We start from the raw sequence: 25858 nt of genomic DNA on the forward strand, positions 1-25858 counted from the left end.
AAACTAGAATTGGCCTAGTAACTTTCTATGTCAAATATTTGTTATTAAAATGTTTCCTTTTTTTGTTTTGTTTTTAGGAAAATTTTATGTAAGGATGATAAACATTTTCTATATAAATAACATACAGATTCAAAAGAACACACATTTTTACTTAGCCTCAGAATGGAAGATAAAATTTTAGAAAAAAAATCTGAGAAAATTTTCTTCAATTTTTTTTTTTTTAATATGTGGGTAACAAAATATACTAGGACAAGACTAAGCAATTCCAACATTTTAGCATGGTATTAATTACAGATAATTAGTAGGGAGCAGAGAAGTTCCATAAATTGTCTAAAGCATCTTGAGTGTATTGCTGGCTTCAAGGGATGAAATATGACATTAAGCAAAGTAATAATTAAAAACATATTTCACTAACACTTGCACATCTTGACATTTATCACTCTAATTATCTGTAATTGCTTAAACCTAAACATATTGTCACATTGTACTCTTCTGCAAGTCAGATAACACTGATGTCAAAAGAAAACAATGAAATGGAAGTATCAGGTCAAGACCTGCTTAATTTATGTATTATTCATACACTAAACAGCTCCATAAGTGAAACTCCAAATCCACATTTAAGGTGCAAAATGTGAAACAAATGAACAAAAAAGTTTCAGTACAGCACTGTATTTTTTTAATTTTTCATCATTCCTTAGTTTAATTAAAAATTATTTTTAAAAAAATCTATATTTATGTATTAACTGCAAGAAAATGTTCAGATTTGCTCCTTTGCAGTGGTACCTTTAAAGTCTGTAGAGAGCCAGTCTTTTATGCTTCTGTAACCACTGGCTATGTCATCTTCAGTTCTTTTGACATTGTCAGTAAGTATCTCCATTTCACTCTCCCATGTAAATCCATTCTATAACAATATCAGAACACTTGCAATGAAAATGTATAACTAATTATCAACAGCAGAGCTTTATGATTTTTCCAGATCCTTGCAAATAGAGTTTTCACTGCTGTAGTACTGGAATACATCATGAACATTCCATCACCCAGAACATTTAGTAAGTTGAAGCAGACCTAAGGTCTTACTGAACCTGAATTGGACTATTTTATAAAGATATTTTTTCTGACACACTCATTACTGTTGAATTTGCAGTGGATTTGCAGCAAGCACCCAGGCTACAGCAATACACCACAGCTAAATGAGAAATAACAGAACCAGCTAACAGAACGAGGAAACATGAACAAGGAGGCAGTGAGATTAATGTGAGTTCAGATAAGCTCATCTCTGAAACAATTCTCCTGTAATTAATTATTAACACTACTGTGACACACATCCAGATGCAGTAGTGCTTCACAGTGAAGAGAATACAGATACAGCAATTCACTCTAACAGAATAAAGCAAGCCTGGTTTTCTTCGTTCCCAATGCCCTTCACTGCAGTGACTACAAGTCTTCTCCCGGTATGTCATGATTTTCTTGTACTCTACCATCAGATCCCAGGAATACTTCCTGACCACTGACGCATTCTGGTATTCCAGTTGCTTCCAAGTCCACTAAACACCCATTAAAGAACTTATGCAGCAGCTGCTCCTAAGATGTCATGTGCTAAAAAGCATTACATCCAAGCAAAGCAAAAGGTGATGGCTGAATTAAGATTTCAATCAAGGAGCTGTAGGCCTGAAGGTTCTGAGGCTCCGGCTTCCTCTCATTGAAGACAATCATTTGAAATTCCCACCTTCTCACAATCACTGACTTTACAAATACTATGCAGGGACTGCATCAATATATTTCTAATGTTACTCCAAAGTGCACGCCAACTAGCATGATGAAAATGAGATTACAAACTAGAGCTAAGTGCAACTAACAGCTAGTGATTAATCATAGACTTCATAAATCAGGTCCTAAGTAACCATGTGAGAGCATTGATTTTTCTCATACCAGAAAGGGACACAGAAGTCATTTAAGTATGCAGATAAACATGACGTTTCAGACTTCACATACAATTTCAGCTATTAAAAAGTCATATTTTAGTTAAAATGCCACGAAATTAGAAAATGTTAATATTCCATGTGACAATGGTAGGAGTAAGAATACTGTGTTAGGACTTGTTTACACGTTAAAAAAATCTTGTAAATTGGAAAATACTTGGAAAAAAGTTACATGTACAAAAAGACCAAAAATAAACCCAAAACTTCTCTCACTGTAGAAAACAAAGGATTATTTAGGATGTTCTAGGAAAATATAAAGAATTTCACATTCTCCCAAAGAGATCTCTAAATATATCAAGTTCGGAAGTTAGGCAACCAACAGAGAATTTAATCAGGCTTAAAAGTAGAGGTAAATCAAACTCAGGTCAAGTTAAAATGCAGGTTTGTGGGGTTTATTTGGTTGTGTTGGTTTGTTGGGGGGTTGGTTTGTTTGTTTTGGGTTTGGTTTTGTTTTAACAGAGAAGATTGTTCTGTCTTGGAGCAATTTAACACAAACACTTCTTGAAATTATACAAGGTCATAAATAGACTTTTTCCTCACCTTTCAATAATGTCAGTAGCTAAGAGATTAAAAGCTCTAGCATCACTGTCTTGTTTTCTTTGCTCTCTCAAGCAGCAGATGACAATTTAGAAGGGTAGTCTCCCATATGCTGGGTACAGTGATTCTCACTCAGTAATCAGCCTTTGAGTCTGTGCCAAACAGGTGAACCTTGTGGATACAGTACTCTTATCACTGTAAATCCAGCAACAAAACAATACTCTCATAATCCAGTCTAATGTGAATGATAGCAATGTGTCTCCCTAATATACACCCTCCAAATTACATCTGAAGAAAAAATGCCTTTTTCCCTGCCACAGAGATGCCAGATTTCACCCAGGGTACAGAAGCTTTGAACCACTACACCAAACTGTTCCAAGAGCTAATATGTGAATTTGCAAAGTGCTTTCAGATCCTACAGGATGAGGAGTGTCATAAAATGGAAGTAATTATCCCATTAGCAATTTTTTTTTTTTTTTTTTTTTTTTTTTTTTTTACACAAGGCATCAGAAATTCTTCAAACATTCCTGTGGCAGAAATTAATCAGTGCAAGGTGGGGATTCATTCAAGATCCTGGCCATACCATTGTGCCAAAGAACTATCCAAACTAGCAGAGTTTTTTCAGCAGACCACCAATCTAGCCTCAGGTTTTGAACAAATGAAAGCATTACTGACAGAATTCATTCACTGTATTTATCCTGGAAAGATTTGGGTAGTTTCCTGGGACAGGGAAACAGAAAAAAAATTAATCCTTGAAATCTCAGCAAAAAGCTGCTACAAAGATGCTTGATGAGGTAACCGTAAAATCTGTTCGGAAAAACATCTCAAAACTACAACCTGAAGACTGTACAAATCAGGATATTCCATTAGGTGAGGTTTTCAACCCTGTAATTTAAGCAACAGCCTGTATGCATCAGCTTGAAGACAAATGGAGAAAGACAGATCAAAATCCTCTGCAAAACTGCATTATTGCTCCATTACAATTTTGCATGAAAACAAAAATTTATCCAATTTTCAGCACGAATGAAATGGAATCCAACTCATTCTCTACTGAAGTCACAAAGAAATAGTTTTTTTAATGGGACTAAAGCCAAAGAGAAAATCCAAGTTGAAACAGAGCACACAATGAAAGGCTGCTATTAAACAATTCAAAACTCATCATATAAGGAGAAATGAGATACTAGGTTCCCATTTTAACATTTAGGAGATACACAGAATCCCTTGGCAAACAATCAGATCTAAAATCCCAATGATCCATGGGCAAATCAGCAGAAATGCTTAATTTGGCAGGATATTTTACATGCTTAGGTTGCATATTGAAAAACTTGGATATTCCTCATCTTGAGGAATTAAAATCTGTATTATTATATCCAAAGAAATGGAATAGGAATTTCAACAAACTCTAATAATCCATACTACAAGCAAGCTGACTTGGACTGACCAAGAAAGTATTTACAGCACAGGCAGATATGGGTACAGTACCTGTAGGACTCCACATATAGAAGAGCACTGGCTTGTAGTACTCTCCCCATACAAATAATCCAAGTAGTAGATTATTATTTTAGCCGGCTCTTGTCTAATTCACAAATCATTCTTCATTCAGTATTTCAGATTACAGTTGATGAGAAAGAAGAAAACCAATCGACACAAACTGGAATGCAGAAATAGGGAATACAGGAGAGTAGCTGCCAAGAAAGAGACTTGGGGGTGTTGATTGATGCGAAGCTCAACAGCTCATGCAGTCCAGAAGGCAAATCCCAAGATGCATCAAGTGTGGCCAGCAGGTCAAGAGAGGTGATTCTTCTCCTTTACGCTGCTCTTGTAAGATTGCAGCCCCGATAGTGTGTCCAGTTCTGATGTCCCCATCATAAGAAGGGCATAGAGCTGTTGGAGCAAGTCCAGAGGGGGACCACAAAGATGATCCAAGAGCTGAAGCACATCTGCTCTGAGGATAGGCTGAGGGAGCTGAGGTTGTTCAGCCTAGAGAAGACTCTGGGGGGACCTCATACCTACCTTCCAATACCCAAAGGGAGCCTACAGGACGGCAGGAGATGGACTTTTCATAACGGTGTCTAACAATGGGACTAGGGGGAATGGTTTGAAGCTGAAGGAAAGTAGATTTAGACTGGATCTTAGGAAGAAGTTCTTCAGTGCAAGGGTGGTAAGACTCTGGAATAGGTTGCCCAGGAAAGTTGTGGATGCCTCCTGCCTGGGGGTTTTCAAAGCCAGGTAAGATGAGGCCTGGGGGGTTAATCTCAACTTTGTTGTTGGGGTAAAGGGGAACAAATCCAAGCTACAACATATATATATATCCTAATTTTTGTCCTATGTTAAGAACAGTTATTTATTTTTCAGGCTTTTTTTACACTGCAAACCCAAACAGCTCTGATCTCTATCACCAATTAATGGCTGAATAGCATCTGGCATTTTTTTTTCTCCAAAGAAATGCGGGCAAGAGGTAAATATTAAGCTATTCAACTTTGCCACAAGTTAGATGCCTTGGCACACGCAAAGGTTCATATTTGGTGAATGCTGAAAAAGAATTTGAGGTGCTTGAAGATTCAGGTATCTTTAGTTTCAGGAGGGAGTTCAGCAGTGGTTTGTTTTAGCATTAGAGTTAAATGCCCAAATTCTGCCTCATATTTTGACCCTTCAGTCCTTTTTCCGAAACTGACCCTTGCTCCTAAAGTTGCCAATGTTTTAGTCAATTTGTAGAACGCTGCTGTTCATTTAACATTGCTTGAAGCAACAGACAATTTGACAGAGACTGATTTCTTCAACAAAGAATGAACCCACAAGAAAATCCCCAAATAAGTCTAGACATTTTGCCTCAAAGGACTTGCCTGACTTACGTCAAAATATCACTAAACTGCTACAGCTGACTCTACTTCCCTGCTAGAGAGGATATTTAAATACTTCATAGGTCTGAAAAAGACTCCCAGCAATGTTGTGCCCTTTCAAAAAGCATTTCAGAAGTTTACTAAACCCACATGGAATACACTCATTATTTACATTCAGAAAAGACAATACTTCAAGCAAATCCTTCTACAATGGTCCTAACAATAGCCAATTTCCTTTCTTACTCCAAACATTCTCAGGGGTTTGATAGACCAGAACAATTTTAGCATTTCTTTTTCTTCTGCTGAGGTTGTACAGTTTGCAGAGTATCTCTTCTCCCCATCTCAAGCCCATCTGGGGACATCTTATAGTGATTTTTGAATGAGTGGAAGAACATCTGCCTCCCAGAACTGACCAAAGTATTTACATGATTCTTCCTGACACTACTATTTTTTATCACGTCATTACTATGCCTATATATAGCAACTCTCTCCTATGTAGGCAGATCCTGTAATGTGTCATAAGAAAACGTGATAGCTTATTATGCCAAAAGTGGGCAATGTTGGCTATGAACAGATGTATTAATTCAGTGTAGTCCCCCCAAAATACAAATCCCTATATAGTTTGTACACAGGTTAGATAGAATCCCTCAGGTCAATCTGTTCCATGTGGATATCTGCAAGACGGTTAGACATGCATCAGAGAAACATCTCTAAACATGTTGAAGCTCATACTGCTTCAATGAGCATTCCTGCTTCCTATTCCTATTTACTTCATTTCAGCTTCATCATTCTGATTAGCTAAATATAAACTTCCATAACCTACAAAAACATCTACTATCAACAGATGATTAAACTTGCTACACATCACAAACACCCCCAAAAAATGGTGTAAATTGTGGTACATTTGCCCAGGTACAGAAGATTCTGAGGCTAAGCATAAAATGGTGTTTAAAAGATAACAAAAGAAAACAACAAACAGCATATCTAAGTAAGTTTCTGAAATTAAGGACTGTTATAAAGCAATCACTCGAAACAGCGATCAGACATCGCTATGCCACCTACACATGAAGGATTCCTGCAGAACTGCCTTCCGAAATACCCCACTCTTTCTTCAGCTGTGTGTAGCTCTTCCTTCTTACAAGGCAACTGGCTTCAGACTTGTTATATCACTGAGCAATTCCATTGTATCCCCAGCACTCATGCTGACAATTCTAAATGTTGTACCTGTCCTGGGCTTTTGTTTATATCTGACACAGAACATGGTCAGGATCTTCTACACACCACTGCTTTTCTGCTTCTGCTGTCAGTTGTTTCTCTGCCATCCCAGGAAAGGCAAATCTTTTTAATAGTTTCTGCTATCTTCCTTGCCTTGGCAAATACATTTCAAATACACAATGCTTTGTTAAGTTTGGGTATTTCAGCCTTCATACTTTGGTTATGTTACTTAGGAAAATACCATGACATGACACAACAAGGTACTTCACGTTAATGACAAAAGATCTCCAAGGTCTCTGTGCATCTCACATTATGCCAGATACTGGTATTACAGAAATCAGTCTCAGCTTACTCTGATTAAAGAAAAAAAAAACCAACATAGTTTCTGACTTCCTGATACAATATTTCCTGAAAATATACTGCTTCAGGGGAACACTTCTAGTAAATGAGGTCTTCCCCTTACCCTCCTCCTCTCTGAATTACAAGATCATGTTCACATTTGCTCCTATTTAATTTTAAAAGCTGAACAGAAACATGAAATTACCTTAAGCAAAAAATGAACAAGTCTGGTCTAAGGAACTTATCCTTTATTTGCTACCTTTGGAAAGGGTGCATTTTCAATTAGCATTTAAATTTGTCTGGTTTCCCTTAGGGTTGATAAAAATAGAACACACTATCATTAAAATTAACCTTCTCCTTAACTTCAAAAAATAAAAATAATTTAAAAAACCCCAAACCTGCTGGTTTTGTCCCTGGTAGGTTGGAATTGAAGTAAATAATGAGTTCAGGGATTTTACAACTTTTTCCACAGGATTTACTAGTTATTAGAGATTTGCATTTCTGATTTTAGAAAGTTTAATTTTTCCACTACTAATAGTTACTGAAGGTTAGTGGTATGGTTAGAGTGTGCAGGCAACAAAACTCAAAGCAGACATACCATAACCAGAAGAGCACTGATGCAACATTATGTTTAGCCCCTTCACATATTGATAGGGCCTTTTACTAAATGTCCCAAGGAAAATCCCTGGCTGAGGTAAAGCCTCCTGCCTGCAAGACACCATCCGCGTTATAGATAGAGTTCTATCACCCCTTGCAGTTGTTTGTACCTGTCACTTGTCCTCTGTCTGTTAAGCATGCATCATACACATAAAAGCTATTACTTTTGTAAATTTTATAAATTTGTAACTTCTATAAATTTAACAAATTGAAGGGCATGAAAGCAGTGCTGTACTTCCTAAGCATGAGGTGAGAAGGCACATATACGGTGACACAGTAACAGTCACAGAACATGTAAATAGACAGTATGACAGGATTTTGGCAGATACAGGCACCTATCCCTGTATGCAATGCTTCTTAAGGCTTTTTTTCATTTCAGAGAGCTTCCAATGTCACTGACGACCATGGAGTGCATGCAATTTTTGAGCAGCAAGACTTCAACAGCACTACTATAAAGCTAAGAAGTTCATAGTTGCTGTATCAAAAATCTTGAGTAAGCACAGATAAATCAGAAAGCAATGCATGCCTGAAGAAAGAAGACCTGTTTAGAGGAGGCAAAAGAGGAGGTTAAGATTGAAAACTGAATTGAGATCCAGGACAGAAACCTGAGATGCATCACAATGCAATGCATGCTAACAACCTGGCTGAGTGTTCTCCAATTCTGTGCTGGATTTCCGTGAACAAATGTAAAAGGAATTCACTGCAGTATACAAATATTTTAAGAAAGTATTTTAAACTAATCTTTGCCATTTGTTGTATCTCCTTCACTCAATTGTATGTGCAAGGCATCCATTTTTCCCCACATCATTACCATCACATTTTAATCAAGCAAGAAACGGAAAACAGTTTTCTAAGGAAATTATTTTGATAAAGATACAAAAACACTTTCACAAACGTAATATGTAAAATATATTCTAAACACATTCAGAATGGTACCGAGAGAAGGGGAACTGCCCTGTTCTGCCCAGGGTGGTACCAGACAAAGAGCAAAAAAGACTACAGATGGCAAACATGTAAGGATCAGAGAACTGACCCTTAATTGAATGTTGCAACTTCATGGTCAAGATACTCAGAGATCTTACATTCCTGAAAAATAACAGATCTGCAGGTAAACTACCTACTCACATTAGATGCTGCACTTAAAGATAGAATTTAAAAGCAGTATTCCACATTAACCACAATGTAACTGCAACATCTGTCACTTGAAGCAATAATTGAAATGGACAGTTTCTTTCTAAGGAACACATTTGACTATTGCTTTTCCCCCACATTGTCATTGCACAAGGTCACAACTGTATAAAATACAGGATCATGATCCTGTCAAGTCAGACAAAATGAATTCCATCCCCAGCTTTGAGAGTGACTTTCAACACAAGTAACTATTTCAGCTGTTTTGTGTGTGTTTGTTCATCCGTACAACCAACCATTCCTACAAAAATCTGTCCTACAGTAGCTTGACTATGTAGGTTTTTCAGGACAAGGATTATCGGTCTTTTTTTTTATTTGTTTGTACAATTCCCAGAACAATAGTCTTAATCCTTGACTTGGACAGACAGGCACCATTGAAGCATAAATAATTACCAAACAATATGAGCTGAGAGGTTTAGTGAAGTGTTATCCTTCCCAGAGCTCCAAGGCACAGAGCATTTAAATGACTAGAATTTAGCCAATGCAAAGGGAACCAGGGACAAGGAACCATAGCCTTGCTTGCTAACAACTTTGGTGGCTTGTTCTTGAGAAAGCAGGGATACAAAAAGGAGACTGATGGAATGCACTTGTGAGAAGAGAACGCTATTCAGAGGAGCATAGGGACTGCAAATATAGTTGCCTTTTGAGAAAGGCATTGAGGGCAAAAGCTTTTTATGCCTTTGCCAGCCTGACTGTATCTGCAAACTAAGAGCAAAGAGTAGGAAACGGCCAGGATTTGTTTTTGGTGAGGGTGGGTGAGTTTTAAGAAACAACACAAAGATGTGATTTGCCAAAAGACATCCACATCAAGAAACAGGCAGTTGTACAACCAATGGTATCTGGTATCTCTTGAGATGTCTTCTATGCATGTATACGCTGCCTTATCATGAGTATGCCCACCACACTGATGCTAGAGTCTCACTTAGAAGCTGTGTGTTACCATTATATATACCAGGAACATCCCCCTACTTCCCATCAGGCTGCAATAGTCCTATCACTTGAGGAGCTCTTCATCTTGTCCAGCCCTTCATCCTCAGCATCTAAGAACAGCTTCAAGTATCAAGCATAAGTAAATGACTGAATAATTAAGTAACTGTTTCTTCTTCATTGCCTGTCCATGCATTTATTCCACTATTGGTGACTTCTAAACTACATACTCTCTGAAAGTGGGTATCAGTACTTTGGGCTTGCTTACTCTAGAAATGAAAGACTGGTAAGAAGCATGACTGTCAGCATTACCGGTCTGAAAAATAAATCCTTCTAAGCAACAAATGAAGAAGTGCTCTGCTTCCAGTCCGTCTGGAAGATACCTGGAGGACAGGCAATTTCCACAAGGTGATGAATGAAGAGGAAGTAGAATGCTGAGAAGAAAGCCTGGAGTGCTTCCAGCAAACTGTGAATGTAGGGTGGGGCAAACAAAAGCAGTCCTCAAGAAGGATAAAAAGCAGTAAGTCAACGTTTCATGCACTACTATTTTTTATTTCTGTAAATAAAGAGGACATTAAAGCAATATATTAGGGAAAACAAATGGAAAATTATTACAAAGACTAAGTAAATATTCTTTTCAGCCACTTAAAATATGTGCAACATGAAAAAAGCTGAACATTTATCTAGATGTATCAGGTTAACATTATCCCCATATTGTTATATGTCATTATTACACTGTCCCCTAAAGTCTGATATTCTCAGCCAACAATACATATTTAGTAGACACCTAGCATCAAACACCTAAACCTACTCATTTGAGTAATAAATATTAAAGCAAATTTGTCTTTCCAATAGTTTAGACCCTCTTGAATTTGGTAGTTTGAGAACTTAAAAACTTGCATAGATCAAATGGATAAAGCACTTTCATCTAAAGCCTAGAGAAGTAATACACACAGTTTGATCTGGTCTTAAATAGATGCTACATCTCTGGTTTTGAAAGGAGAAATAAAGTTTGTGTTTCTTAAAAGTGAAGTAAATGAAAAAAGCCAGCCTTAGAAAGTCTCAAAGTCTTACCTGTTGGTATGCTTTATAGATTATATCAAACAAGAAAGCCTGAGGCATTTCACTCGCTCTGTACCTGGCACGTTCCAATGAGTGGTCTAAACAACCATCTGCAGCAGAGGCAATAACAGTAGAAACTAGAGGACGAATTGCTCCTGCTGCCTGTGGAACAAAACAGAGAGGCCTAAATGTCATTAATATTAATGTCAGATTAATCAGACATCTACATTTTTTTTTTAAAAAGAGCTTTAAAACACATTTCTACTTACCTTTTATATATTGCGTAATGTGTAAGTCATACTAGTTCATATGAGACCTTTAAGATAACCATAGTAAAGGAGGACTGATTGATGGCCAGTTCACAAAAAGGTCAAGTCCTTCACAAACATCTACTGCAAATACATCTACAGATCTGAGTTATCTGCTTTGCAGATTCTCTTCTACATACATACTAGGTGGGTTTTGTCAGGACAGTTCTAGGCCTACTGAGATATCAAACAGCAGCACATACTTCAGAGAGTTCTTGTCAATTCACTGTATTTTTGGCTTTCACGAGATTTCAATTTGGCTGAATTGTTCAGAAATAAGCAGTAGCAAAAATTTCAGGAAACTGAACTTGTTCTTCTGTCTTGAATTCACCCTGTGAAAACTGAACGACTATGCTTACCAGCAAAATCACTGGGACCACAGAATATACATCAGAAAGTATACAATAACCAGCAGAATTGTACACCAGAACAAGTTATTTTAAATGCTTTTATTTCAGGTTTGGTTTTCCTTGGATTTGAAACCAATTAAACATGTATCTTTGATCTTTCCATCACCATACAGTGTTAAAGATCATGGTATCCCTGAGACAGAGCTCTCAAGTTGGTTTTAGTCCTTTAATACCAGAAAGTTACCCAATTTTCATCCATCACTTAAAGTTTGCTTGCACAAACTTTATATGAAGCTCAAGACAAGAGCTGTCCATACAAGAATAAAGAAAAGGCTGTCACAGCAGAACATTGCTTACCAAGTAACAGGACAAAAAGCATGCTCCCTAAGCATGCTAACCATGGAGAATGGCATCCTTACTCTATACTGTTTATTATCTATTGGTAAGAATAACAAAAATGAACATTTAATGGTGTTTCAAAATGTTTGGGTTTATCCAACCTCTTAAATTGGTATACCTAGAAAACCACCCTTCATCATAAATTATGACACTTCTCACTGTAGCCACACATCTCCTGAGCTCTAGTGAGTTTGACAGAAAAAATAGGTTTCTTATCACATAAAATAAGAACACTGTTACTGTTGATTTAATTTATCTTGTGTTGGCAATTCCTGTCCCAATACACAAGTCCTGCTCGTTTTTACAAAATTTCTGACCTCAAATAAGCATACAGTGGCAGAATAAGGCAAAAATGAGTCCATTTTTTTTCCTCCCAGAAAAGAACTACTTGTCTTCCCTCCTCTTTTCAGACTACTGAACAATAAAACAAAGAGGAATGCAGTCAGCATATCGAGCACTTTATGAGCTTGAAAATACAGCTTCTTAGTTCATTCTTTTACAGATTGAGAAGAGACAAACCATTTTCTCATGCTCAGAATTACAATATGAATTAGCCCCTTGGCCAGTGAGAAGGGAGAAAAGAAGATAGAGTGGATTAATATCACAAAAGAAATATCAGAACCACTTTCTCAAAATCTGAAAAGAACTTTTTCTTTTTAATACATGGGAAGAGATATCTTTATACAACACTACATGGAGCAAGACACTATCATTCAAAGGCAACACAGAAATCACAGAAGAACTATCTGCAAAGGATCTTGAGAAGTCATCTGGCCCATCTTTCTGTCCTAGGCACAATCGACTTTACTTCTGTAACAGAAAGGACAAACTGACAAAACTTAAGCACTACTATAATTATAGGAACACATCAACCAACTAAATTAGAAGCACATTTAACAAATGTACTTTGAAGAAAAGTACATCAGCATAAGTAGAGAGACTAAATGTTCTGCAACTGTGCCCTCTTCATTTCCTGATTCCAGGACATGGATTATTACACTTTTGCATCCCAGCTGCTGGGCATTTGGACTATGCTATTTTGCTCTGCTGTCACATTTTAACTGGTCACACATACACACAAAACATTACAAAATTAGAAGGCAAAGGGAAAAGAGGCAGAGCAGTATGCTTTTCTGTAACTAGTTAAGTCTATTTGAATTTTTTTCCTGAAACAGTTACCATTCCAGAAGAACAGTTAGCAAGAGGATTTCTTACGCTGATCCAATATTTTATTACAGTTTTTAACAATCATGTCATGTTACATTTTAAGCATAAAACAGGCCAAGCGAATACAATGCGACTTGCGTAACCAAATCTCATAAGCAAAACAAAACACGCACTCTGAGGAATAAGAAAAAAACTACAATTCTAAATAAAATTGAAATGCCCAAAATTATATTCCTAAAAGAGCTCTGAAACACATTGTTTTCTTGACATCTGGTTTGTTGCACAATAAAAAATCATGAATGTCTGTATCGGTAGCTTTGTGACAATACTGCTCTGGTAAGGTCTACCCCTTTCAAAAGATTCAGAAAGATCTAATTTCTAATAAATCCAAACAACATTTTTTAAAACCCCCAATTAACTACTCAAAAAATTGAAAAGCTTCACAGCACCTAAAATGTAACAAACAGCACTTTCCAAACAATTACAATTTTGCTTTACCCTAGAACTGAGTCCAGTGTGGCAGGCTGAGAGTTTCTAACCTGTCTTCTGTTCATTTCAATGAGAAATCAGAAGTTGGGAAAAATAAACGTCTTCTGCAGCAAGTCCCCTCAAACTATACCTGACACTGACTGATAACAGGAAGTTTAATGCAAAGAATAAGATTTATCCTGACTTCTAATCACACGAAGGACAAAAATCCCAACTACATAAGCAACAACATGATAACTTATTAAAAAAATAAGAACAACTCAGTCCTTGACTGTTCTGTTACAAAAGCAGAATGTAGGGCTCCAGTAATTGAAGTCTGGAAGTTTCTACTGCACAGAAAACCTTCCTATGATGATCAGCTGGTGGTCTGAAAACCATGAATCAATGGGCTATAGCATACTTTAAGGTGCAGCACAGAGCTGAAAGCTTAAAATCTTGAGACAAGATATTGTAATTGATTTTTTGTTTTGCTCATTAATGACTCACTTTTTTGCAGGACTCCTGCATACTCACACAGGATTCCTCACCCAGATGGTGTGACCCAACACAAGGCTTAATTTACTACCTCAGTGACCTAAGAATTACAATTATATTAGCTCCTACAGCCACTTTCAGTCTGAGTGAAACTGGGATCAAACAAAGGAAAATACTGGCCTGTGTATGCCTTGCATTTTTCTCACATGGGACAAAAGTTGAGTCTCTGACACAGGAAACCTTGCATCTGCAGTAGTCCTGGAAACATTCTCAAACTGGCATACTCCAACAGAGTTGCCAAACCCAAACTGGTTTACACAGACCTCACCACACAGGCTTCTGCTTCAAAAATTGCCTCATGAACATCTTCTCACATACCATTTCAAATGTTTGCTTACACCATGAATGAACATATGAATTTTGTTCTCATATACAGGCTAAAGAAGAGCACCATTTAAGCTTTATGGGTCACTCTCATTTGATCATACTTTTATTCTGACAAGAAATCGTTTAGCTGCATTCAGTCAATACATAACCAAGAGACTAAAACCCAAGCAGCACTGATGAGACATTTTATTACACAATGAAGTATGAATGTTTAGGTCACAGAAGCCTGCACACAACATGGCAACCAGGCTAAAACAATGCAGGATAGTTTATTTTTACTGAATATTCATAAAAATTGAAAATACTCATTTTATTTAAAAAAACCCAAACAACTAGAACCCCTTATAATTTCCAAAAGGACCTGGAAAAAGATGGCATTTATATCACAAACGTGAAATTACCCAGCTTACAAATATCCCCACACACAGTACTTTATTCAGCTGAGACCAACAGTCCGTATGTACAACACAACTTATCAAGTTACCTAAGAACTAGACGCTCCGGAAGACCACAAAACCCAACACACATGCATCACTGACCTGGTCATTTTTGGTAGCCAGCATTGAAAGAACACTAAATAGATGCAAAGCTCAACATGTTTAATGACAAGGAGTAGGAAGAGAGAAAAAAAAAAATGTAGTGGCACCAGATTCTTGCAACAATGCCACAACTACAATTCCTTTTGTTTTACAACAGCATGGTAACAAGCTCAGACAACCATAGATCCTGCAGGCTGGCATACTAGGAAAAAAAAAAAAAAAAGAATATGCCATGTTTTTGGCAGATCCCTGTCCCCAGTAGGACCCATGTATTAACACAGACCCACAAAGTTCACTTAAAAAGCAAATTTGCAACCTGACCTTCATGCAAGTGTGAATCACAGCCTAAAACTTTTATATAGAGTCTACCCCTCTAGCATGACTCCCTTCTACTTAAACATTCATAGCCTCCATCTCCCCTGAAATTCATTCTTCTTATGCTTTCTATCTTCTCACCTGTCCGGCAGCATTAAGAAATGTGTATTTTGTATTTCAATCGTCCTAACTCACAGAATTACAGTGTTATAAGGGTTGGAAGGGATCTCCGGAGATCCAGCTAAACCCTCTGACTAAAGTGGGTTTGCCTAGATCAGGTTGCACAGAACCCCATTTAGGCAGGTTTTGAATGCCTCCAGAGAAATACTCCACAACCTCAAGCCTGTGCAGCCTGGTTCCATGCTCTGCTGCCCTCCAAATAAAGCAGTTTTCCTTATGTTTAAGTAAAAACTCCTGTGTTACTGGAGGACACTTCCCCTTGTCCTGTCACTGGACACTACTGAAAAGAGCTCAGTCCGATTCTCATGGCCTCCACCCCTTCGATATTGATCAGCACTAATAAGATCTACTCCATCTTCTCTTTTCCAGGCTAAAGAGTTCAGGTCTCTCAGTCCATTAAGAGAAATGCTCCAGTCCCTTAATCATCTTCAGCCCTCCACTGGGCTCTCTCCAGTAGTTCCCTGTCTCTCTTGAATTGAGGAGCCCAGAACTAGGCAACACCCCAGGTATGGTCTCACAAGGGCAAAGTACAGAGGAAGGAGAACCTCTTTCAACCTGCTAGCCACATTCTTAATGCACCCCGAATACTGGTGGCCTTCTTGGCCACAAGGGCACACTGCTGACTCATGGTAAACTTGTTAATCACCAGGATTCCCAGGGTTCTTCTTGGCAGAGCTGCTTTCCAGGTGCTCAGCTCCTAACCTGTACTGGTGCATGGGGTTATTCTTCCATATGTGCCTTAACTGAATCCATTAGATTCAATATCCTAAAATTACTTAGAAATAAGCCTGATACCAAACAGATAGAAATACAGCTTACGATTGCTATCTCTAAAAGAATGCTCCTATTCTAATGTTGTAACATGTTTCCTCAATATTCATATTTATTAATTTTAATTCTTTAGTCAGAGTTGTTTTCAACTCCAACAAGCAAAGCAGTACTGAACCAAGTCATTCTGCTTCAGAAAAAACCCAGACTTGTCTTGCACATATATGTTGGAAATAGAAGTACATTGAAATATATTTTCATCAATTCAAAGCAGGTAGCTCCTTTGAAACTATACGCTGGAGACTGCAGGGCTAGTCATACTTAGTAGGACAAATACATCCATCTTGGAACTCCATTAAAGTCAACTTTGTAGAGGTGAGTTTGGCAAATATACAAGTGATTTTATCTTTTTCCATGAAGACAAGGATTGTACGAGCACACTCTTCACGTATATAGCAATCAATGTTCATTTACACAAACTAGGCATCTAAGAGTTTACAAACACATCCTGGAATGTTTATTAGGTGAAAGATTATTTATGTTACCCAATACTACCACCTTCTAAGGATTTCAGCCTAACTGGGTCTGTTTATGAATCAGTGAAAGCAGCTCAAAATAACTATTATTAATTTCTTCCCATTTGGTTCCACCAAATGGTTTCCACATGCTAGTATAGGCAAAAATATTTTTACACAGATCAAACTACTTGTCATGAAGGGCATTCACAGCCAACTACAGCACAAAGATAGAGAAATAAACACAGTATCTGTGATGTAAGAAACAGGTAGAAACACGTACTTCTATTCAGGCATCTTCAAACTAATTGTATCTACAGTAATTAACATGCTTCAGCCACACTTGGTAATTACTACTAAGTTAGGATTGTCTGTACTGAAAGATATTTCAAATTTATCTAACAGAATCTTCAAAGCGAAACTCAAACTCAATTATAAGATTAAAATATTTCACATGTTCAAGAGAATGCTGTTTTAACATCTTTTGTATCAAATATGAAGGGAAGAATAGATAATAAAGTCACACAACTACCTTAGTAAAATAAAGCAGTTGGACAACTTCTTCCACAGCACATGCAAGGTATGGCACTGAAACGACTTTTTTCTTGTTTCCTCTCCTGCATTTTCTATCTAGCTGTTACCCAGGCCTACATTTTACCTCCTCTGTAACTACAAGTCATAATCTATGAGAAGTTTTATGATTCCACTGCAGAGATAGAAAACTTAAAAAGTGTTCCCCCCTCCAGCCTACAGAAATTTTGGCAAATAATTCTATTTGGATGTAAAAGTTCAGTGCATAGAGAAAGTCACAACACAAATCATTCGTTTACAGAAGTAGAGTTGATAAACTTCGATTTGTCTGTATGCGCCAAGCTTTCTAAGGTTAGAGGTGAACACATGTTACGCCCAAAGTAGACAAACTTCCAAACTGAACTGATTCTAGCCTACATATAGTTCACCAAATTGATAACCTCACTTTGCATACAGAACCCACTTACTTGCTATACAACTAGGCATGGCAGCAGTCTGGCTGCATAGGTTCAAGTCAAACGTCACCATCTGACTTGTAACTCCTGTTGTGTCCAAGAGACTCTCCCAAACAAGTACCTCAGGTGCACACCTCTCTTGAAGGACCAGCCTAGACTACAGACAACCAGGATGACTCAGTGAAGAACAGCGGACCATATCGTACTCCCATTATCCTGCAGAAACACCAGTTTGACCACAGGACGTATCATACTTTCACCCACATACCCACACGTGTAGTACAGACATAATTTGTGCGGCAGTGCTCTGGTGGGGACAGGATTCCTTTTACTTATTTATTCTATTGACAAACAAGTACAATCTGCAATTTGGGCTGTAAATCCATGAGAGATTAAGGCTGAAGAAAAAAGTTACCTTGTTTCTATCAGGTATCTGCCTTGTTTAAAACAAGAATAACTCTTAAGATTACTTAATTTTAAACTTTGTTGTTAATAAATAAAACAATCAAAATCCATAGCCATTATTGGCACACCACCTTTGATTCTCATTAGTGAGATACAAACTGAAATTTCTTCTCTGTAGGCAGTACCACCAACCAGTCCAATTCCAGCTATCTTGACATATTTGTACTGGCAGCTTTTAATTGCCCAAGGACAGCATTGGTTGAAATGTTAAACAAGCCTGGTATAACAGATATTAAGCCTAATCATCAGCCAGACAAAAAGGAAGTTAATTAGAACAGATGTAAGGACTTTTGAACACTATGAAAAAAAGACTTCTATGCTAAACTTCACTCAATTTACTTAAAGTCTGTTTACCCAGCTGGCTAGGAGCAATAGCTGAAGTCACTAAAAATGGGCACATGTTAATCTTAAACCAACACCAGGAAGGAAGAAGATATAATTGTGTTTATTCCTAGCTGCAAAAGAGGGGATGTTTAGTCAGAAATTTAACATACACTTTGATCCAATATTAATGAGCTGACACTATGTTGTACATTGAACTGACTTCAAAGACACAAGATCCCTTAAACAAATGTAATGTATATTTATGACACTGTTTAAGAAAAAGAAAACACTTCTTCTAATGAGGTCACCGTTATCAGAACATACTATCTGACTAAGTAGGGATAGTACATGTACATCAAGACATCAGTTCCTCAAAAGTCAGCTAGAGCAAACTACAGATTACCAGTTATAATAGAAACTGTTGCTCATAAATTAAGACTGCATGTGTTCTTTCTTACCTTACATAATTTCTGTTCTTTTGTGTTGAAGGCATTTACCTCTAAGTGTCAGTAAATATAGTTTTGATCTAATCAACAACATGCTAAATTCTAAAAGTTCTTCTGTGGAAAATGTAAGATTTCTAAAAGAAAACAAAAAATATTCCCCTCCAAAAGACATAAATATGTGCAACAAAAAACATATGAGGTCGAGGAAGAAGACAGAGCTAGGCCTACCACAGGCTGCAGTTTTTCAACGCAACACAAAACAAGCTCAGGAACATACAAGAAGTCAAAAGAAAGCAAAAGAACGTCATTTATGTTGCTCTTGTATTATGAATCACTGCAATAATCAAGTTAACTGCTTTTAATGAAGAGTAAAATTACAAAAGCTAGCAAAATTAAAGCAATAGATACATTTTTAACGATGTCATAAAAATTAGATGGCATTTCTTGTAGTGTATTCCTTATGAGAAAGCATACATGACATTCCCTGAGAGAAATAAAAGAATGGTCAAGAAAGTCTGTGTTTTCCATAAACACAACAGTACTGTATATTCAATGAAATACATTTCATTGTATTATTAGCCAAATAAGACCTTATTACCTTAGCTAACATATTCTGTTAAATTTTGTGCAGTGCAATGACTGGTAATGTTTAACAACTTGTTCTCCTTTGTTAAGGTTCTGCTTTCTTCGTGATAAGATGATTTTTAAGTACTGCAAAGTTTGTATGCATATGCATAATACCAAAGACCCATATTAGTATATGTATAGTATATGATCCAGATCACACATAGCATCTCCCACCTGAAGAGCAGCACATGTTGGTATAAAGCTTCAAAAGACTCTTACAACATATCTAATGTTGTCGGTTGACAGCAATAGTTGTACGGATTCTGTACCATGTAAAAGTCAGTCTAAGCAATTTAAACATTCCAAAGCAAACCACTTAGCCAGTAGGCTGTCAGTAGTTTTCAGTATTGTTAGAACTGCTTTAAAATTATATTTACCACTTTATGTTTAGGCATTCAGCATAAAACTACAATAAAATGAGCCACTAGCACTGTCTTTTTCTACCTGGTGCTATACTGCAAATCCAGACCGTTTGCTGTAAAAATTAAATTAATCACAAACCCAAACATTTTCACCTCTAAAACTAACAAAACTATTTATTTTATTTTGACTGCATAGTATGATCTTGCACTAACAAGTAATGAAACATCTCACAGTCAGCAAGCCATCTTTCATACCCTAATTACTGATTTACATTGCAAAAAGCTATCAGTGAGAGCACCCTGTGCCACTAAGGATTTTGCACATTAGACTAAGAGGAGCTACCATTTGTATTCAGTGGGGAAGAAATCTTGATGCTACTGTCACAGGAGTTACAACTACATTTAGGAAGTCATAGTTTACCTCCTGATAGTCTACATCATTGCAAAATCAAAAGTATATGTGAAGACTACTGATTCACTGTGTATCATTAAATATGATTTGCATCATTACAAAGAAAAAAAATCTTGAGATGTTGTAGGAGGACTCTTGCACAATTTAACCAAATGCAAACCTGCAGCATTTAATTATTAACTCTTTCCTATACACGCAGTTTTGAGCAACCAAAAACCACAGGCACTATGGTGTGCAGTCATGCAATTCCCTAAGCAACCCTGCACCTGCTTATCAAATGTGCTTCCCCTTCTGAACTCACCCAGCTGTTTCTCTTGGAATTGCTTGGGTCCTTTCTTTGCAGGAATCTTTGCACTTCAGGTTCTCCTACAGCCCATTAGACTGAAAATTTCAAGTCACCTCTGTATACACCCTTCATCTAAGACCTTCTCTGTTATCAAAGGCCTTGTAAAATGGATCGTTATACCTTACTATGCACATTTGGCTCAAACAGCGACTAATACATGTATGTATCAACCTGATACCTGATGAATTCTCTCCTACGAGCTTCAATGCTCCTCAAGGCAGTCTTACTTCTATCTGCATCACAACCCACTTAGTTTCTTGAAACAGTAGGATAAACACAGAACCAGTCCAGCAAACTATTACACCATAGGAAACAGGACAAGTTGGCTCTCAGAAGCTTCACCAAACCAGCAGGGCTGGTGCTGCCCTTGCCACAAACACACAGAACATGAACTCAGCTAAAATGCAGCTGAGGGCATTTAGGGACAAAAACTCAAGGTTTCTGTGCAGTCAAACGTTTGATAAAAAAGCGGAAATCCTGTGGAAGAGTGTGCACACCTAGTCTTTCACCAGAGAAATGTGGCTAAGAATCTTGCTGTGTAGAAGTGGCTAGAATGGTCCAAGGCCTTTACTCAGCTACTCACACATTACAGACAAGCTGAGATTTCCCCTATTTTAAGAACTATTTTTTACTCTTCTGATCTGCTGCAGGGAAGAGAAACCCAAGTGATTAAATAGGCACATCTTTGCTAAATTGTGGCTGATTTGTGTTCCAAAGTCATATAGTTTATTCAAACAAAGCACACAAATTAACCTCAAATCAATAGCAGTGTCATACATACAGCATCTCTCAAATCTAAAAGTACATTTCATAGACACTAATTACCTCAGCAACCACTTCAGTGCAGAAAGCTACACTCAAAGTTTATTTCTAGGAATCCTACCTAAAAACCCCCAAATAAACCAAAACAAACAAAAGAAACCAAACCCAAACAGCTAAGGTAAAAATTGCTATATGTGTAAGCTTCCAGAAGCAACAATGTGAGAATGTAAGATTAAGACACCTTTTTTGAAAGAGTTTAATAGTAGTTGTTACATTGGGTACAATACAGATATGTTGCAAGGAAGACAGGGAGACTATAATTTAAGTTTCTCTCTTTGATTTATATATTTCAGTTGGTTGAGTTGCATCCTTTCTAATGAATGCAATGAATTATCTAAATCACTTAATCTGGGAACAGAGTTGCTTCTCCCCTTACCAGTGCCTTCCCACCACCAAACACTATCTTCTTAGGACAAAGACTTCAAGTAGTTGCTAACAATACATTAGTTCTCCATTCAACACATGAAGTGACTTGGGTGGGAAGGCTGTAATTTTCTATGGGATCAATAATGACATAAGACATGGAAGCATCAGGATTTTTCTAATAGTTACTACTACAGAGTTGAAGAAGGAATAATGTGTTATATAACAGCAGAACAAAATCACACTTCATTCCTCCACACAGGGCTAGTGAACAAATCCTGATCTTCACAATATCGTAGCTCTTCAAACACTGTCTTTTAAAATTGCTACATAACACCCCTATAGTTCATTAATATGTATTTTTAGAAGACTGACTGACATCAGTGTAAACTGCAGAACTCATTTTTATTCTACTAATGGAACAGGGAGATAGCAATATGTCATCACTTCTTGGTTCTGCTTTTGCACAAGCATCAGTGACAGGACAGCAGGAGCACCCCAAAGTGTAAAGTATGAAATGAACACAGAACCTCTGAGAATACAGGTACAGGATGATGAGCCAATACATAAATGAAGCAAAAATGGTCTGCTACTGATGCAGCCTTCATAGTTGGCTAAAATCAGTCTTTGATCATAACAAAGAGGGAAGAAAAATCATGTGTAAAATATTTCATATATAATAAAAACAGAAGAAATAACATAAAAAGATATTTGCTTCTAATAGAAAAAGAATAAAGGACAGGGCAAGCTGAACTACTCCAGCAGCAGTGACCCCATTCAAGTATATTGCACCAGATCAGCTTATTTATCAACCCAAGTTCTCTTCACCTTCAGCTGCTAATGCAACTCAATAGTCATACATAAAGCATTTTATTTTCCTATCTAACTAGGCAAAAGAACAGCATGTGCACTGGTGCATGTTTTCTGCTCCAGCAAGTCTGGTAACCACAGCACTGAGGCTGAGTAATCTCAGACAGCGACTGACTGAGCATAATACGCAGTATTTTCTGTCTAAGGGTATTATTTTGATTGATAGTGTATGTGAACAACAAGTCCATGAGGCTGAGTAGCACTGTACTTCTGTATGCTTTCTTGAAATCCTTGTTAAAGTACAGAATAAGGTAATGATGTCAGACAGCTTCCAGAAAACAACTTCTACAAATGCCATTTTGATTCGGTCTTTTCAAAGAAATAAACTAGATTTGAAAGTACAGCTTTTGCTAACCACCAAAAGTCTTTGCCTGTATGTGCTTTTTTTTTTTTTTTTTTAAACACTCAAGAGCAGAACTGACAAGTTCCTCCTTGCCTTCCTGATTTTTTTTTCCCTCTTCTAAGAATTGTCTTCTTTTTAGTTCTGTTGTTTAAAATGAAGTGTTGCCAATAAGATAGTGCTAGAGGCTTTGGACTGATGCCTTCCAAAGATTCCACTTTTCCCAGCTTTTACTAGCAATAAAGGATTTGTTTCTAGAAACATGTAATTTTAATTATAAAATTACCACCAAAACATAAATGGAAGTTAATTGGTTACAAACTAATATTTTCACATAATCAAGGGATTGTTTAGAGGATTTAAGGCATAATTTATTAGTTCTGGATAAGGTGAACGTTTTGATTCCTACAGGCAAATAACAAACTGATTAGTAAGTGTAATAAAACAATTTATTTGTCTAACAATTGGCAGCTAGAAGTGCAATAACTTACTTGATCAATTGCCATGGTAAAGAACATGAAAGCTTCACATAATTATGCTACCTGTATGGCATGCAGATGAACAATACAGCACTAGTCCTGTTACACTAGTGATTTAATACAATGTTTCTGCCAGAGTTTGTACCTTTCTACATAATGTAAAAGGAAGTAATTATTTTTTGTACTGAAAGATTGAAGGAACGACTCCCTTTCAGATATGCAAAGAATTTGACTATAGGAAGAACTAAAGATGATGGCCTCTCTTGACCAATTTTTTTCTGATATTCAAACCCTGCAAGTTTTGAGAAACAGTCTTAGCTTTCCAGTCATTTAGCTCTTCACTTGACAGCTAGAGAATTCTGAAGAGAGCCACCTCTCTCTGAAATGAAGCTTTTTTCAGTTTGTTACATAAAATGAAGTTCTTCTCATGCTCCTTAATTCAATTACTTTCAGTTAACACCACAGTTAACATCTTCTGGAGTCCAGTTGTCTGACAGCCTAACCTCACCAAATTCAGTGGATCTAAGCCAACACTAAGCCAATAAATAACACACACATTTCAGACAGACATTACACAACGTAAAAGACTACGACAAATGTCTAAGATCACCTTTTTGAGATCAAATTACACTTCAGTGATGTAGGTAAGCAGACTTACTAGTCAGAAGTTCAGATGAACTAGAATATGTTACCTTGAGAAGGTCAACAGTGACTGCCTCAGTTCTCTACTGTTTTATTGAAAATATCTGACACCCGATTAGAAAGAAAACCATGGAAACAATATTAAAATCACACAACTTCCAAAAAAGTGAACAAGTTAAAAGAAATTAAACCACAAAGAAAAATGAGATGTGACATACCATAACATGCAAAGATACCTAAACAGAAAAATTCAGAAAACAGTTACTCCTCATTTCAACCAACATCAGTACAATCAACCCCGTTCTTCTGTTCTCCAAACTCATTTAAATTGGATTTACAAAGCAGATATATTTTTAAATCTTTGGCAGAGAATCAGTTCTGTAATGCTATTTTTGTTTTATATGAGACTGGTCAAAAACATTGTTAAAATTCTAACAATTTAAGTTTTAATGGCTGCAAGCTTATGTTTGTTATCACTGAAAACTATAAAGTAGTTTCTATATATTGCCATTTCTCGTTAAACCTATCTACAAAAGTACAGGCCTACCAGTAAGAAGCTCAATATATTAGGATTTCTAACAATGTTCTAAGAGACCTAACACAATTTTATTTTCATAATAAATATTTTAACAGGCAGTACAATCCTATTTTACACTACGAGCTTTCAAAAAAAAAAGTGGAAGAGCTCTAAGGAAATACCTATGGGCTCTTTATTCCACTATCAAAGGTATGCATTATCTGTCAGCTAGCTTACATTTTACCTCATTTCTCCAAAAAAAAAAAAATACAAGTAATGCTGGATTTTCCTAGCTTCCTAGAAGTCATCACAAATGACTTCTACCTCAAATCACCTTCTTAAAGAAGGAAAGCATTCTATAGTCTTATTAATGGAGCACTGGAGTACAAGGTAAAAGATGAATTGCACAAACAAGCCTGTGGATAAGCCATGAATTCTTACATCTATGCCTCAACCAGCCAGTTCATCCACCAGTTCCTCTTGCTCCTAATGCATGCCTTTAATAACACTACCAATTTACTTGCATAACACAACTTTTACCAACTTGTGCTGGGTTTGTCTAGCAGGATTTTCGTAGCAGGAGAGGGGTCTACTGGTATGGTTCCTGCAAGAAGATTCAAAACTCTCCCCAACCCCAAGTTGGACCTGTCTCTGGCCAAGGCGAAGATGATAACTTGTTAGGCAATTTCTTTTATTTCAGAGAAGAATGAGACAGGAGAGAGAAAACCATGTGGTCAGTGAAGAAGAAGGAAAGGAGATGTGCCAGACTAGCCTTTTAGTTCCAGCCAGTGGTGAGATGGCAGGTTGAGCCCTTGCAGTGTTTTAGAGATCAAAAGCGGGGCAAAGTCCCAACTGCAGCCTGCAGAGACCCCATGCTGCAGCAGCAGCAGACTGCTTCCAAGAAGATTGTGACACTGAGGGAAGCCTGTGCTGGAGCAATTGCTAGGTTTAAGAAATTAGGAGAGGACTGTCTCGTATGGGAGAGACGCCATGTTGCAGCAGGGGAGGATTGTGAGGAATTTTCCCCCTAAGGAGGAAGAGGGGGCAGAAACACAGGAAGGACTGACCACAACCTTCATTCTCTGCCCCCTCCCTACCACTGGTGGATGAGGTAAAAAAACCTAAAAGCTGAGCTCAGGAAGAAGGGAAGGGTGGAAGCAATTATGGTTTTTTTAAAGGTCCAGTTCTTAAAAACATAGGCCAGTTTCTCATTGTCCTGCTT

The 25858-nt window shown here is 37.2% G+C and overlaps 1 protein-coding gene across 1 annotated transcript in view; it reads right to left on the reverse strand.

Annotated features, from left to right (window-relative positions):
• CRPPA (CDP-L-ribitol pyrophosphorylase A) overlaps positions 1-25858 on the reverse strand; it is a 96132-nt gene that overhangs the window by 63167 nt on the left and 7107 nt on the right. Inside the window, exon 3 of the mRNA XM_054385059.1 lies at positions 10757-10906. Within this exon, the coding sequence (XP_054241034.1) occupies positions 10757-10906 (150 nt within the window). The remainder of the gene's footprint in view (positions 1-10756; positions 10907-25858) is intronic.

Source organism: Indicator indicator, chromosome 11 (genome assembly GCF_027791375.1).
Source record: "Indicator indicator isolate 239-I01 chromosome 11, UM_Iind_1.1, whole genome shotgun sequence".
Taxonomy (NCBI): Eukaryota; Metazoa; Chordata; class Aves; order Piciformes; family Indicatoridae; genus Indicator; species Indicator indicator.